The 16117-nt window shown below is 38.2% G+C and overlaps 1 protein-coding gene across 4 annotated transcripts in view; it reads right to left on the reverse strand.

Moving 5' to 3' along the window:
- Positions 1-16117, reverse strand: part of SLC35D4 (solute carrier family 35 member D4) — a 58550-nt gene that overhangs the window by 21192 nt on the left and 21241 nt on the right. For 3 of the 4 annotated variants that reach the window (XM_089517172.1, XM_089517170.1, XM_089517171.1), the window contains 8 exons: positions 14747-14824; positions 11787-11812; positions 10338-10389; positions 8240-8288; positions 7653-7698; positions 6594-6629; positions 4476-4510; positions 1413-1482 (listed from right to left, as the gene is read on the reverse strand). In XM_089517172.1, the coding sequence (XP_089373298.1) occupies positions 1413-1482; positions 4476-4510; positions 6594-6629; positions 7653-7698; positions 8240-8288; positions 10338-10389; positions 11787-11812; positions 14747-14824 (392 nt within the window). The remainder of the gene's footprint in view (positions 1-1412; positions 1483-4475; positions 4511-6593; positions 6630-7652; positions 7699-8239; positions 8289-10337; positions 10390-11786; positions 11813-14746; positions 14825-16117) is intronic. The other variant, XM_089517173.1, reaches the window with a different exon arrangement.

Consider the following 16117-nt stretch of genomic DNA (forward strand, 5'->3'; position numbering starts at 1 on the left):
TAGAAATCATCAAACTCAGGGCCAGTGAATCTCCTGGGTAGAAAATTCTAGAGTGGGGGCACCCCAATCAAAAACATTCTCACATGATTTCCCACCAACATGTATGTGCATATACATGAAGAAATTCTTAGTAGTGATGTAGGCTGGAAACCAGCATCAGTCAACCAAGGTAAAGCTCTATAGACTTGGTCCCAGTTATTTATCCAGTTGCAATAGCTCCTTGTAATCTATTGTGCTAAGAAACTATCCCACAACTGTTGTTACTGGTATGCTTTGAAACATGTATAAAGGTTGTTAATTACAAGCTAATATGACTTTGTCTTATACATTTAAGATCATCATGCTGGAAGAATGAAATCAGCTGTTTTGGACATATTTCAATCTAGAAAGCCCTAAGAAGAACCCCTAATGAATTATGTGGCGATTTTAGCAGTGGGTCTCAATATTGTAAATAAATGAACAGATATTTGGGGCAATTTCTAATCCAACAAGTTTAGGAGATGTTTAAAATAATACTGTAATTTAATTCCCATTATGTAGCAAGCTGTCACCACATAAATCAATGGGGTATTTGTTAAGACTTTCCTCTTTTAACTAATCTCTAAAATCTGTCAAATAAGATGCACCCGCAAATAAATCCACACATGCAGAAACTAATTGCGTACTGTAGCCTAATGTCTCCTAATTACTGCAAACATGATTTACAAGGACTAATATACTGCTGAGCCCTTGAGAGATGTTTTCAGTGAATCCTCTGCCATGATATGGCAGAGGCACGCAACACATGGCTTGCATGTGAGTTCTGACATAACCACCAAATTGGTCTCTGCTGCAAGCCAGATGGCTGAAATTATATTTCATAAAGCAAGCAGCACAACCTTAAAACCATTCAACAGAGCCCTCAAAAATTGAAAGGTTTTGACAGGTTTTGTGGTGCAGGAGTACACTCTTGTACCTTTTGGACTATATAGTTGCCATCAAATTTCAGTAACAACTACAGTAGGAAAAGGATATGGAATTGCAAGGCAATTAAAGTAGCTTCCCCCATGTAGCTTCTGTGACATACAGAATCATTTGGGCATTCCATAAATGCTAGGAGGGTTATTGCAGATATGTGCTTTGAGAAACCCAACTCAAGGAATGGGAGAAATGGAGAAGGCTGAGAATTTAATTCTAGATCCTAACTAGCATTTCTATACCAGCCATGGCTCTGTTCAGAAATGCAAGTTACATATAGCTCATATCTTACATGCTACCATGTTCTGAAAAGATCTCATGATTTGAAGTCATGGTTACATATAGCTCATGTCTTACATGCTACCACATTCTGAAAGAATCTCATGGTTTGAAGTCATGGTTGGTATATACTGCAAAATATACAAGCCCACTGACACAGAAAAGGAAAATGATACCTAGCAAAGCAACTGCTGTGAAACCTGTAGAAGTAAAGGAATGGAAATTCCAAGGCACTGAAGAGATCACCTGAGGAAAAAAGTAACACATTCAGTGGTGGTGGTGGGGCTTTGCAAAAATAACCACAGTTAACTTTTTATAAAGGAATGTCACTGAACTAGCTGCTGTTGGCCTTAACACAAGCTTTTTATAGCTTGCCCTTACTTTGGACAACAATCCTTTTTCACCTTTTTGTTAGAAGTACCTGATTCTTAATACAGTATCAGTTCAGAAAGAGATTGCAATGAAGAGAATTATGCATTTAGTGAATACATTTCTACATGATAAATAACCATGTTGGATACTGCAGTTTCCAATGGAAAGGCATGAAATCAGTTCACCATGTTTATATTCATGGTCATGAGGGACTAATTTGTTTCCACTGAACATGTTCATTCTTTTCATTCCATGCTATGGCACAGGAAACACTTATAGGTATTGGCTGTTTCCCTCCATAAATCTGAATAGTGGTAGGGAAAAAAAACTACACTGGAACTGGGAAGGCAATTTTAAGATTTTTTAATGGAGGGGAAAACACATTTAAGTATCTTAATGTTTGAAATATTTAAGTACCTGACCAGGGACTTGTTTAAGAACAAATTGAATAAAGACAGTCTATTTCAACTCCATTTGTACCGCGATTTTTCATACCTCATAACAATGAAAGAAATTTGTGTTTCCAAGAGCCAGCATAGTGTAGTAATTTGAGCGTTGACCTATGACTCTGGAGACCAGGGTTCAAATCCTCACTCAACCTGGAAGCCCACTAGGTGACCTCAAACTCTCTCTCCTCTCAAAGGATAGCAAACGCAAAAACCCTCCTGAACAAATCTTGCCAAGAAACCCCCAAGAGAGGTTAATCTTAGGGTCACTGTAAGTCAGAAATAACTTTAAGGCAGACAACAACAAACTGATAATTCTATTTTGTGTCTCTGCAACAGTGTTCTAGTGGGCTCCATAAATGTCCCCACAAGGGAATATACACAATCTCAGCAAACATGCAGTACCAACCCCAAGTTTGCTGAGATAATAGAAAATGTGGGAGAGAAGGATTTTAAAAAAAGGACTGGCAGGCAGAAGTACTTGCTCATTTTACTTATTTATTTATATATTGAATTTATACCCTGCCTGGGATGGAATCCAAAGCAGTTGGACACACATAATTTCTTTTCCTGGACTTCTCTGACTTGGAAGGGATTGATATAAAATAAATTAAAAGGGGGACTATGTATTTGCTAGGGAGAATCCACAGTAGATGGAAGGGTTAAGTATGCCTTCTCTTGCTACTGTCAGTTTGGCCTTGGCCACATGCTAAGGTTCCATTTTTTTCTTAAATGTCCTACATTTTGGGCTGAGCTTTGTCCTGCAGTTGTCCTACAGTTTGGTCTCGAATTTGTTCCACATTTTGTCCCTGGTAATAGTGGACAATGATGGCAACCCTACATAAAATGGTAGGTTCAACTCTACCTTTTACAATCTCAAGATCAAAGGCTTTTTATCACCATGCATGTTAATCTGTCTATCTATGATAGGATTCACAACCACTTTTTCTTTTTTTTTTAAATCTACTGTTAAGATAATCAGCCAATGTTTGCGCCTTTTATACTTCTTTCCCTCATGTTCTCCTTCCACCCAAGCATGTGCATAAATATCTGTTAATTGAGGCTACACTCCATGCTTCTGATGAAGTGGGCTGAACACCTTGAAAACCTATGCCAAATAAAACATGCTAGCCTTTGAGGTGCCACTAGATTCTTTACAGCTGTAAAATGGGAATGAGTAAGGCAATGTCCTTAAAAAAAATAAATAAAAAGTTTCCTTAAACGTTCCAGTAACATTTTTCAGTCTTTAGGGCCAAATTAGTTGGCTAAGTCCTGCTTTTGGAGAAGGGAGAAAAAAAACTTATGCAAGCAGGAAATCTGAATCTCTCCTTAACATTTAGATTACATTAACAGAAGAGAAAAGGCTGGGCTCTCAGTTTGAAATAATTTACAGCAATCTAGTGGTCCGTTGCCTGCTTGTCCTCCAGCTGAGTGTGACTCAGAGCCCACAAATCAATGCACAGAGCTTCTAGAAAACTGTGAGAGCACATAATAGGAGAGTACCAGTGTGAATTTGGATCTGGAAGAACTGACCAGATGCTGGGGTAAATGTGGTACAGAGGATACCCTATCTGTTACCTTACCCTTAGGTAGAGGGAAGAAGCCGCCTCAGAGAGTAGATCTGGATTACTATGAAGGGGCAGCAAACGAGAATCATCTACTTGTTATCATTGTGCCTTTGTTTACAAGGACTTGGAAGGCATTAGGTACAGTCCACCTTGACTTGGGGGAAGAGAGGAACATTCACTGTTTATATAGCTTGTAATTTAGTGTTCAAACATTTGAATTTAGTGTTCAAATTCTAAGTCTTTTCCTTTCCAATGGAAATCACATGTAAATTGCTTTGAATTTTCTACTATTCAAAGAAGAGAAAGCAGAAAGACAACATTTATAGACATGCACATCACAATTCTGAACATCACATGTAGTCTCACCAGAAAAATCTGCTGGCTATATTAAGGATGAGATGAACCAGGTTATATCCAGGTAGAACAAATAATCCAAATCCATGTTTTAGTCACCTCCATTGCACAAATACAAATATCACAATTTTTGGTTTGCAGAATCTTGGTTTTTCTTTTAGATTATTCTTATCTACATGCATTCTCAATCCAGCAATATGATACAAGCATGAGTGTTTTGATGGGCTCTCAGAATATCTCTGCCAGATGCACTGCTTTCAATAACTTCAAGACAGGGAAACAATCTACATTGATCTGGCTCTGCATACATAAGATAGCTACCTTCACTGAAATGAATCGGAGATAGTATACATACAGGTGAGCCATGTGTGCATTTGAACACACACAGATCTACATATCATGTGAATGTATGAAGTAAACAGTACTGTACTTCTAATCAGCTCAGATGTGAAATAAACACATAGTACTAAAAGAGTTAGATTTATCTTTCCTTTTGTACCTGTTGGGTGGGATGCAAAAGCCAACATCACCACACTAAAAACAAAAAGAAAAAGTACATCATTACTCTTAATTCCTCAAGCAAAACCTACATCACTGTCATTGACTATGAGATGTGACGTTGCCATTTTAGTACTTCAGCTCTCCTGCAATTTTGAATCAAAAGATAATTAGAAACATCTGCATGCATTTTTATTTTTAGAAATCACAAGCCTGACAATAACTCTTTCGGACACTGTAAACAGAAAATTTCTGAACATCTGTAGGATTTATGTGTGCACATTACAGAGTCACAAGCAGTAATATGATTGCCCAGTTCCTTGCTGCAGAAGGCATATGCTTTCTCCCCTGGCAAAACTGCACTAGCTTCTCAGGTTAAGAGTTCTCACACTGCAGCCTGATTACTTTGGCCAATTACATCATAAACTGTTCAGAGTGCACTACTGCTCTATAATTAACTGTTAATGTATAACAAAGTCAAATAAAAGATCTTATAAATAAAAAAAAAATCTGTAGGCTCTTAGGGCTACAAATGATTAATGGGAATATAATGTCCTCCAGGTTGATGGTCATAGGGTGATAAGCAGACTGTAAAAAATATGCCTTCTAAAAAACAAAAATCAAATGTTATGCCAGAATAAAGACAAGCCTTGTATATTAAGAATATTTTGCATATTTTATTCTGCATCTTTTAATAATGGAAATGGACAAAGGCTTACTATTGGAAAAATCACAACACAGCTACTGTCTTTATAGCAGTTTCAGAATGTATTGCCCACAAATATTCATGTTCTCTCCTTGCAGCCATAAGGTTTAGATTGAAGTTTAGTATAACAAAAACTGGGGGGGAAGGGGAAGAGCGGTTCAATCCTGAGGATAACAAAGTGTTCTCAGAATATAGATAGCCTTGACTGCAACAATATTACTTTTATCTTGAGCCTGACTCTATAACTAGATTTCACTGAACTCAATGGGAATTACTTCTGAATAGATACATAGATGATAGCATGATAGACTACCTAAAGATCTGTATTACAGTTATTATTCCATACCATAACACACCCCAATGTTTCCAGTATTTGCATTATTTCTTCCCATTAGTGCTGCTTTGCTTTCTTTTTTAAAAAAGATTTTATTTGCCAATAATAAAACACATATAAACATAAATACATATTTACACATTCATAAAAAATACATACATTACTCATACAAAACACACAAAAACAGAAACGATACTACAAACATATCACTAAAAACGTGACTTCCAAGTGTTGTAGTTATTGCATATAAACGTTAGTGCTGCTTTGCTTTCAGGCATGTTAATATTGCCATGGGATTGCTATCTTGTTTGGAATAAATCTATGAAGCAAGTGTTGATCAAAGCCTGCAGACTAACAAAACAATTGTAGAGTTCGAACAATTGTAAAGAAACTATCCGTTCTTCCCACAGAGTCCTCTCTAGAATGTTCACATTCGAAAAAGCAATCAGACGTTGAGCAAGATGTTAAATCTCATTCCCTTCTAATAAGTATGCATGGGGTATACATTTGTGTGAACAGGACTGGCCCTAGTCATTTTTCTGCCTGAAGTAAAGGATTAGATGGAAATCTTCTCAGTTCCATATACAAAAGCATACAGATCTTGGCAGCTGAATTTTACTTTAGCGCAGTCAACCTGAAGATCCTCCACTTATCAGAGTCGACTAATTCAGCAGGTGCAGTGAATGCTGTGCTTCATCTAACTTTGTCTTCCAAAAAAGAATCATATCGGAGGAACAAGGTACTTCTCTTCTGAAATCTAATATGGGACAACAGATCTCTTGACAGATCTAAGAGAATATATGCTGCTTCCTGCAGCTTATGATCTACTTCAAGGATGGGAACTCTATAACCCTCCAGATGTTAAAGGACATCTTCCAGCAGCCCCAGCCATCATAGTGCATGATGAGAATTTATGGGAGTTGCAGTTCAACATAATCTGGAAGGCTGCTTTATGGTAACATTGTTGTATTGTATATTTGTAAATAAAACAAGTATTATCCCCTGCTCCCCAAGTCTCCACTGAAAAGCAAAACATGCCCCAGTTTTTTCATCATATACAGAAAGGATATAATTTTTACCTGAATGCATAGTTTATATACTGTTGTTCTGAGATACTACAGAGAGAAAAACAGGAGTTATTTCAGGTGGAGAGAAGTTTAATGGCAGCATTTTCTACAATATTACAGCTAAGAATTCCATGTTTTAAAAAAATCCCACGAGTTATATGATGCCAATTGTCTGTGTGTGCGTGCGCATGCCCTCAAGTCTCTTGTTGACTTATGGAGACTCCCATGCATTTCATGGGGTTTTCTTAGGCAAGGAATAGTAAGCAGTGGTTTTGCCAGCTCTCCCCTCTAAAATATAGTCTACATCACCTAATATTTGTTTGCAGTCTCCCATCCAAGTACTAACTAGAACTGACCCTGCTTGGCATCCAAATCAGATGAGATCTAGTTACTTTGTTATGAATTAAAAGCTTTCATCTTGATTCAGAAAAAGCAATGGTATTTCAATTTCTTTCTTACTTATCTTTGTATTGGCAGCTCATGATTCTAGTATAGAAGCCCACGCACAGTTTAAAGGCACCTCACACAACAGTGTATCCACTCTTGGTTGACTGCCATAAACCCACACTTATGTTGGATAGTCAGTCACAGTAGAATAACTCCATGTAGCCAGAAGACCCTTAGGAACCAATTTAGGGCAAATGTCCCATCATTTCTGCACTGCATTAAAAAGAAACTGCTGGAAGAATGCTTTCAGTTCCTTAAAATTACAAAACAAGCCTTCTAAAAATAATTCTGCATATATAATTCTGATGTTTTGTGAACAGATAGATTAGCCTGAATCCTGTTTGCTAGTTCTAAACAATGTAGACCCAGTTACTCAATTGCTGATTAGTGAGTCAACACATAGGTAAATCCCATTTATTCAATAGGTCTCTTTTAGTTGGGACTAACAACAGGATTATTTCCCTCCTAAGTGAGCAGTCAGCAGTTCAGTGGTTCTGTAGGGCAGAAAAAGATTTCAGATGCTGCCAGAATTTTTTGGAGGCTGCCCTAAGCATCTCTCAGAATGTTGCTGTAACAGCATTCCTTTCCCCATCCTTACCTTAAATGCACACAAAAATACATTACCTTAGGGAACTAGGCGTCCATGACTTATGATACACTTTGTAAGCACCTGTGAATGAAATACAGTACATGAATCATATTGTGGTACACTGGGGAACAATTTAAATTTGCCCCAAAGTAGATTTTAGGAACAATCTAGATTTGGTTGTCATTGTTGCTAAAATCTACTTTCTCTAGGAAAAAGCTACTTTGTGTTTCATTTTCTATTAATGTATTTATTTTTCTAAAAATTGATCAAAATTTCCTTTTCTAGTCATGTTCCCACTCTTTAATGCTCTTTACTCTCCAAATAATTTTAGCGTGTTGATGTACCTATATTTGTTTAAGATTCCACTTTCAGGGTGTCACACAATTCAACACAAAACTGGATTCATTTACATGCCTTCAGAAAGAATGCATAATATAGCTTCTGTTCCAAGTGAAAGCAATGCAAACAGACTCTCCTTATACAATTTGCTGGCTATTGTACCAAGGGACAAAAGCCAAAAAACTGGGAACATCAGTCCAAAACCCTATTAAAATGAGTAACAGCTAGCTACATAGATGTCTGAAAGCTTATTTTTCTCATAATTAGTTTATTAAAAACTTACCAACAGATAGCACATGCATGAAAGCCCAAAAATAGCCATCTGTATCAAACTGCAAAATAAAATGTCAAGGTATAAAAAAGATAAACAAGTCCTTCATAATGAGTTTCAAGAAATAATGAATGCAAGAACAAAATCTGGTAGAATGGATTATTGCTTTGTCTCAATTTCAATTTCCTTTATTTGTTACTTGGTGGCATGTCCTTTTTCTTGTGTTGCCAACAAGATAAAATAAGGCACACACATATATTTCTGTATAACAATTAAAGAAAGAAGAGGTTAGCTCAATTCAAGACTGCTTTAAAATTATGTAACAGGTTTGGACAACGTATGGCTTTCCAGCTATTGTTGGAACTGTAGTTCTTTCTCATCAGACCTGAAAAGCATAGCCAGAGGTGAGGGATCATGGTAGTTGTGGTCAGGGCTGATGCTATAATAGGTCTAAGTGAAGCAAATGCCTTAAGTGGCAAAACACATAGCACTCAGATGTTTCAGGTTTTTTTTTTTTTAGTATTCCCAAGGGTTCTGGGAGCCAAGGTACTGTGGAGAGGTGGAATGAGGAAATCACCTATACAAAGACAACTCCAAAACATCACTGTGCACTTCCTCCTCCTGTCTGAAAAGTGTACACAGGATACTGGAGCTACAACTGCTGCATTGCCATGTTCTTCATTCTCCCCTTTGCTTCTTTCTACAACAAGGAGCACAGAAGTGCTGCCGCCACTGCCATCCATTTCCTCCTCTTATTCCTCTAAGAGAGTGAATCTGGATGCAGACTGATGATTCAATATCACTATGAGCCTTCTCCTTCTATGCTAAGCATGACTTAAGACTGCAATTGTATTTTAAACATTTGGTTAAACTATTATTAGTTTGTCTTTTCATGAGAAACATTCATAATAAAAGCAAAAAAAAATCCAGAAAGTAATTTATTAAAACCAAAAATCCCCAAAAAACAACAAAGATTCAAAGCTAATTTACCAAAATGAAATAGGAAATTACACCTTTATTGCAGTAAGTAAGATGAGAAGCAGCAAGATAGAAGCGGTTTTTGGTTTACCTCTCCACATGCCCTTGAAGCACTGCCATTCTACTCCTGAGGGAGATGGTCACAAAACATGTCTTCTGTCGTACTGGAAAAATCCTTTTGGAAAAAAACATGCTTTTACGACCGTCTCCCTCTGGAGGGAGAATGGAAGTGATATGACATCATGCAATAAGGTTCTTAGATGAATGGGAGATTGAGCCCAGTTATGGGGAGATGCAATGCATGGCAACAGAAAGACATCTAAGAGGAGAAATGAGGGGCCTTTCTAGAGTGCTATTTCTGTATTTGTTATACTTATATCCCACATTTTCTTCAAAGCGCTCCTCTCCATTTTCAGGGGTAGATTAGGCGGAGAGACAGGGAAAGTGAAAGTCACCCTGCAAGGTTCATGGCCAACTAGAGACTGGAATCTGGGTGTCCCTGCTTCTAATCCAATTTTCTGACAACCACATGCTTTGGAACACCAGTTGCTTAGAAAAGTGGACATGAAAGGAAGTCCCAGTATTTACAGTGATTTAGAAGTAAGCCTTGCTGAATATAGTTCTCATTAGGGATAGACAGTATTGGGTTACATACCACATAAAATTAATAAAATGTGCAATAATGGAGGGAGGTATAAAGTACAGAGAACTTCAAGAAGATCTACTGGTAAGCAATAATAGATGGAAATACAGCCAATGTTGTAAAAAAAAATTGGAGGAGGGATTTCAGCTATAAAAGCATCCATACAAATAATGGTTTATCAGGGGAAAGGACTTTATCTCCCACAAAAGCAGTTTATTAAATTGTTGTTTGTATATAAATGCCCAAAGCTGATTTCGATCAACAGTTTTCTATCATCTGCTATGGTACCCTCCTCTGTAGACTGTGTTTATTCCTCAGATTTCCATACTATTTTTCATTCTCAATAGTCAACAATCAAGTGAAAATATTCACCTATTGAACACCAGCTGGTGGAAAAGTTCAGCTAGGTGTGTTTCCTGGGTACAGCATACAAATGGTCTGGAGCTTTCACAGTATGTTCAGAGTTTGTTCTGACACCAACCAACCTACCTGTGGGTCATATAAGGGAAGGCAACCTGCTGCTACCAGAAGAATCAGCATTCTGTATTGAAGAAAAATGCCATGTGACTATCATGCATTCACATGCACTCTCAATGGAATTACAAATACATTTTTGTACAATTTTAAAAATATAATTACTAATATTAATATTTCTCTCTTATGCTTCCGCCAAGTACCTCAAAAATGCATAATAGTCCTTCTTCCTTCTTTATCTTCACCCACAGATGAAGAGATACCATGAGCCCTTTGTGGCCTGTGGCTCATGGTCCATCTGGAGGTGGGCAACTATGCCCCCGCAGATGTTTTTAGCTTACAACTCCCATTAGTCACAGCTGGCACATCGATTGGCAAGATATTATGGGAGCCACAGTCCAAGAAATGTGGAGACCTAAAGTTGCCCATCCCATATCTATAGAATAATAGCATTAGCAATGGACTTCAATAACTATAGTGATGCAAAACTACTCTGAAATATTTTCTTAATGTATCTTCTTAAATCCTTTTAAATACAAAATTAAAAACGGTTTCATGTTTTCAATGTATTTTACTCAGTCATGGTTTCATAATATCTTCTTAAAGTTCTACAGTGCACCCTCGTTTTATGTGGGTACACCTTACGCAGACTCCAGCATACGCTGGAACCCCACGCCAGAAGAAGCCTCGGCACATTCAGAAGGGGTAATGGTGCACGTGCCCATGGTGCGTGCACCGCGCACAACCACATGCACGAGCCCCATTATCGTCAATGAGGCTCGAACATACACAGAATTCCCCTTATGCCGGGGGGGGGGGGGTCCAGAATGGATCCCCATGTAAGGGAAGGGCCCATTGTATATGCCTAGGAGCAATGGCCCAAATCCAGTTGAATAGACCTATTGAATAAATTGCTGAACAGGAAGTCAACACTTAGATTGCTGTGATTCAAATGATACACATTAACTGAGACTAGATATAGGCCAATCATCTTTTTGTCCAGTTTCTTTTAAACTCTTCCATATTTTTAAAAAATATAAACACAGAGCTAAAATTCTATTTTTGGAACTTTGTTTATCCAAAAACTCCAAATTATTTGTAAATCCAAATAAAGAATATAACATTCTGAGTCCTTTCAAAATTCTCAGAAAAAGAAATTTTACTGCAGTTAAAAAGAAGCCACTTGGGACTGCAGCAGCAGCAGCAGCAGCCCGCTTTGGAAGCTGGCCATGTGGTCACCGTGGTCCTGGCGCAATCAGGGCTATATGCTTCAGTCCTTTGTCTATGGAACCAATCCAATTTTCTGCATAGCTTGATATTCATATTCAAAGCTTCTCTGCATTTAACTACTGATCACTTGTTTTGTGAAGAGCAGTTTCATAGCTGACTCAAGAACCAATTGTTCAGTTAGTCAAGAAGATAGACTTCTATGGATGTCTGTGAATCTTACACACTGAAACTTACCTACATATCTTTATGGCAGATATTTGCTGTGAAGAAAATAAAATGTTATTTGTATTTGATGTGCTTGGAGTTTTTCTTGTCTTATTTTGTTGTTTTAATATACACAGATGCTGGTGAAACGTCAGGAAGAAAATTTTCTAGAACATAGCCACATAGCCTGAAAACCCCACAAAAAACCATACAGTGGATCCTTGGTATCCACTGGGGTTTGATTCCAGGACCCCTAATGGATACCAAAATCCATGGATGCTTAAATCCCATTAAATACAATGACATAGTAATATGGTTTCTCATGTTTAAAATAGCAAAATCAAGGTTTGCTTTTGGAAATTATATCTTTGGGGAATGTTTTCAAACTGTAGATGGTTAAATCAGTGGAAAACTAATCTGAGGATACAGAGGGCCAACAGTATTCCTGCATTACTTTGATGTCTGTAGAACAAGGGATGGATTAAAATGTTTTTTTTTTAAAGTAAGTAAATGATAGATTTTATGTATCCAGATTTTCTATTATTTTTAAAATAGGATCTCTGTTATTGTGGCACCTATAGTAAAACAGGTAACTCATCTTTAATTGCTTCTTAAATACAGCCGGGACAAGAATGAAAGGCAGTGAAATGAAATCCAATTAAAAGATATTATTTTATTTATTTACATAAACATTTATTATTCTCTTCCTTTTCTGTTGCTCTCAGGCAACATCCTGACACCAACTTCTTAGTTAAGTACTATAAAATACTGTATAAGAAGTGTTCTTGGGAAAGATAACTCAAGCACACTGTATTCAACACAGGAAAGCAAATGTGGAGCCAGCACTCATCCTGCACCCATCCTTGTATGGCTATTATGTCCCCTCACCTTACTGTGGCACTAGCTTCCCTCACTCCTTTGTTAGAAGAGGGTGAACATATGATGTTACTGCCAGGTTTTTGAAGATGCTCTTTCCCTTCCCAAGAGCATCTCCCAAGTTTCATATGTTTCAGCAATCTGATGAGAAGGTGATTGAAACTTTAGAACTGCCAAGAAAGACTGCTATGAGGTTTGCGGCTGTGGAACAGCTGCTCAGGGATCTGGATGGATGTTGCTGGTAAAGTACTACCCGACCTTAATTTATATCTGCTTTCTTCCTTCCTACTCCATCCAAATGTCAGAAAATAAACAGAATTTTTAATTTTTAAAAAAATTCCTCTAATACAGGAAAGTACAGCTTGAAGGTGACATGCGGGGCTGCACCAAGACCATCAAGGTCCCAAAATATTTGGGGGGGGGGGGTATAAAAAATATGTTTATCCTCCAAGTGTCCCCTAGAGGGCATGGGGGCAGTTTCACCATGTTTTGGCCCTTTGGGCCATTTTAGGCTCAAGGAAGGTCCTTCTGTTAACAGGGAGTGACTGAAAAGTTGATTTTCAGATCATTTGCCTCTCCTAGGCCTAAAATAATAATAATAATAATAATAATAATAATAATAATAATAATACTTTATTCTTATATACCGCTATTCCTTTTTCAAGATCATAGCGGTGTACACGTTAAAAGACAGTATAAAAACAGCAAAAAACAGCGTTAAAACATCAAATAACAATCTAAAAACAGATAATAAAACATCAACTCATGGGGGGAAAGCTTGACGGAAAAGGAAAGTTTTTAGCATCCTCTTAAATCCGTCAAGGGATGAGGCTTTGCGGAGCTCGTCAGGCAGGGTATTCCATAATCTGGGGGCTGAGATTGAAAATGCCCTCTGTGTTGCACTATAATGAGCACTTGGAATAGACAAAATATGTTTCCCACCCGACCTGAGAGTGCGGGGCGGATTGTACGGGGAGAGGCGGTCCTCCAAGTACCCTAGGCCCAAGCCATTTAGGGCTTTATAGGTAATAACCAACACCTTGTATTGCGCTCGGAAGCGAATGGGCAGCCAATGGAGGTCTTTCAATACAGGTGTTATATGACTGGCCCTGGAGCATCCAGTAACCAGTCTAGCAGCCATGTTCTGCACCAATTGTAGCTTCCGAGTTTGGTACAAGGGTTGCCCCATGTAGAGCGCGTTACTGAAGTCCAAACGAGAAGTTACCAGAGCATGTACCACGGTTTCAAGGTCAGCCCGGCCCAGGTAGGGACGCAGCTGGCGTATCAGCCGAAGCTGAAAACAGGTGCTCCTGACCGTCGCATCCACCTGAGATGTGAGGTGGAGCGACAAGTCCAGGAGCACCCCCAGGCTGCGAACAGAGTCCTTCACAGGGAGCGTGACCCCTATCTCTTTATTCTATTTCAATGGGTCTTAAGGTGGTTTTGCCTCAACAGAAGGAGCTTCTATTTGCATAAATTCACACACTTTCTTTTTACTGATCCTGCCTGGTCACTTAAGTCCCATTCCTGAAAATCTGCTATTGATCCTTTCAAGAAGAACAGGATATGATACAAAGAGCTGTAGTAAGCAGGGCCAGAGCTTGAAAAAGTTAATTTTGGGGACTTTCAGATTTGCCCAGTTTGCACAGCCATTAGCCATGCTGACTAGTAGGTTCTGGGAGTGATAGTCTAAAAAGAAATCTTTTCCAAGCTCTAAGTAGGATGATAACATAAACCTAGGAAGCCCTTTCACTAAGGAGCCATCAGCACAGAATGCAACCTTTATTCTGGATCTAGATCAATGCTATTTTCCCCTAAACTTGATTTGACAAAAGCCTATTATTTATGGTTCCTTACAATGACAACCTGTATCATACAGATTCTCCTTCTTTCTCTCTTATGTACTCCAAAGTGCACACTCCTCCCAAAGAATAATTTATTATCACTGGACAAATAGTTCAATTTTCATTTCCAAGATGAACACATTTGATGGATTTCCTGTGTTTTTTTTAAATGATTATTTAGCGCAAATAAGAAAATATGGAATCTAATTTAATAATTTACAAAGCCTTGCTACAGGCTGCTTACATCACAAGAAATCAATTTTGCCATACCTCTTTCTGCACAAATGTTTCGATTCCATATGTTATAACTTCTGCAGCATTGTGTAAGGTAAGAAAGATAGGAATTGGCTGCCAGGAAAGAAAATGCGACCAATAAAATTAGCAACTTTTTTTATTACTTACTCATTTTTCTATGAGGTAGTACTAAAGACTAGGCATTTTCTTATGAACCTGCAGTATTATCCCCCATAGACAGAAAGAAGCAGCATCGATTTTTATGTCTACTTCTTAAAACTTTAAGATAATGAGAATTTAGGAAAGTACAAGAAAGCAAAGAAATCAACTTCCTATTCTCATCTCGCTTTCTGGTACCTAACAACTGTACCTTTCAGTTGTCAGCGTAACTACCGTGCTTTGCCCAGTATGGTATTTAGCACTGAGAGAACAGGGAAAACTTTCTTGTATGAAACAGAATAGAACTATCAGTCACAACAAAATGCTGCAGTTGTTAAAAATACAACACTCGGCACTTTAACAGTTAAAGATATCTTATAGAGAGAAACAGTGACAGGTTTAAGTAGTTTTTAGTGACTCAGAGTTTCTTCATCTCTTATCCATTTGTGCCTAATTCTTTGAGACTGTGGCCCGGAACAGAAGGGCCTTTCGTGACGCTCTCGTCAAATCTAGCATGTGGCGAGGGTGTAACAACTGTTACGTGGCACATTTGTTACGCAGCCACTGCAGCATAAAAAGAACCCGCTTTTTGAGGGTTCTTTTTCCGCTGGCGGGAAGCCATGCGGTTTGGCAGCTGCAGCTTCCCTCCAGCAGAAAAACAGGCACCGGCAGGCTGCCCTCTTTGGATGGCCTGTACCACGCCTGTGATACTCTAAGGACCTTTCCATCTCTTCCTTTCTGCCTCCTTAATTATCCTATTTCTTCATCCACAGGTGTCATTGCTTCTCAATCAGAAATGCAATCACTCCATCCTATTCTCCTTCCTCCCTGGTAATACATTTCTCCTTCTCCACTCTTACCCCAAAAGGGAGTCGGTATTCTATACTTCCTGAGCATGCATACTAATCATTAGGTTGTTTCATGAGTTCTCTTTGCCCCACTTGAAATTAATTGGTGAACATGTTTTTTTGTTCTGCTCCAAATCTTGGGGTTCCCTCTTAGAGTGATGTTAGCTAGGCATCAGCACACATAGTATGAACGCTGAAGATAGAGGGAATGATATACTGCAGATTATGTCCTGAAAAATAAATTAGTTTATCACTCCAGAAATGTATGTGTCAAAAATGGAAAGAATATAAAAAATGTGACTATTAAAGTGTAAAACTGGGGAGGAAATCAGGTAGCCCTCCAAATGTTGCAGACTGAAATCCCCAGCATCATTCACCATTATCAATTACTAGAGCTGCT

The sequence above is a fragment of the Sceloporus occidentalis genome, unplaced genomic scaffold (assembly GCF_023333645.1).
Source record: "Sceloporus occidentalis isolate IW3139 unplaced genomic scaffold, rSceOcc1.0.p SCAF_3, whole genome shotgun sequence".
Lineage (NCBI taxonomy): Eukaryota > Metazoa > Chordata > Lepidosauria > Squamata > Phrynosomatidae > Sceloporus > Sceloporus occidentalis.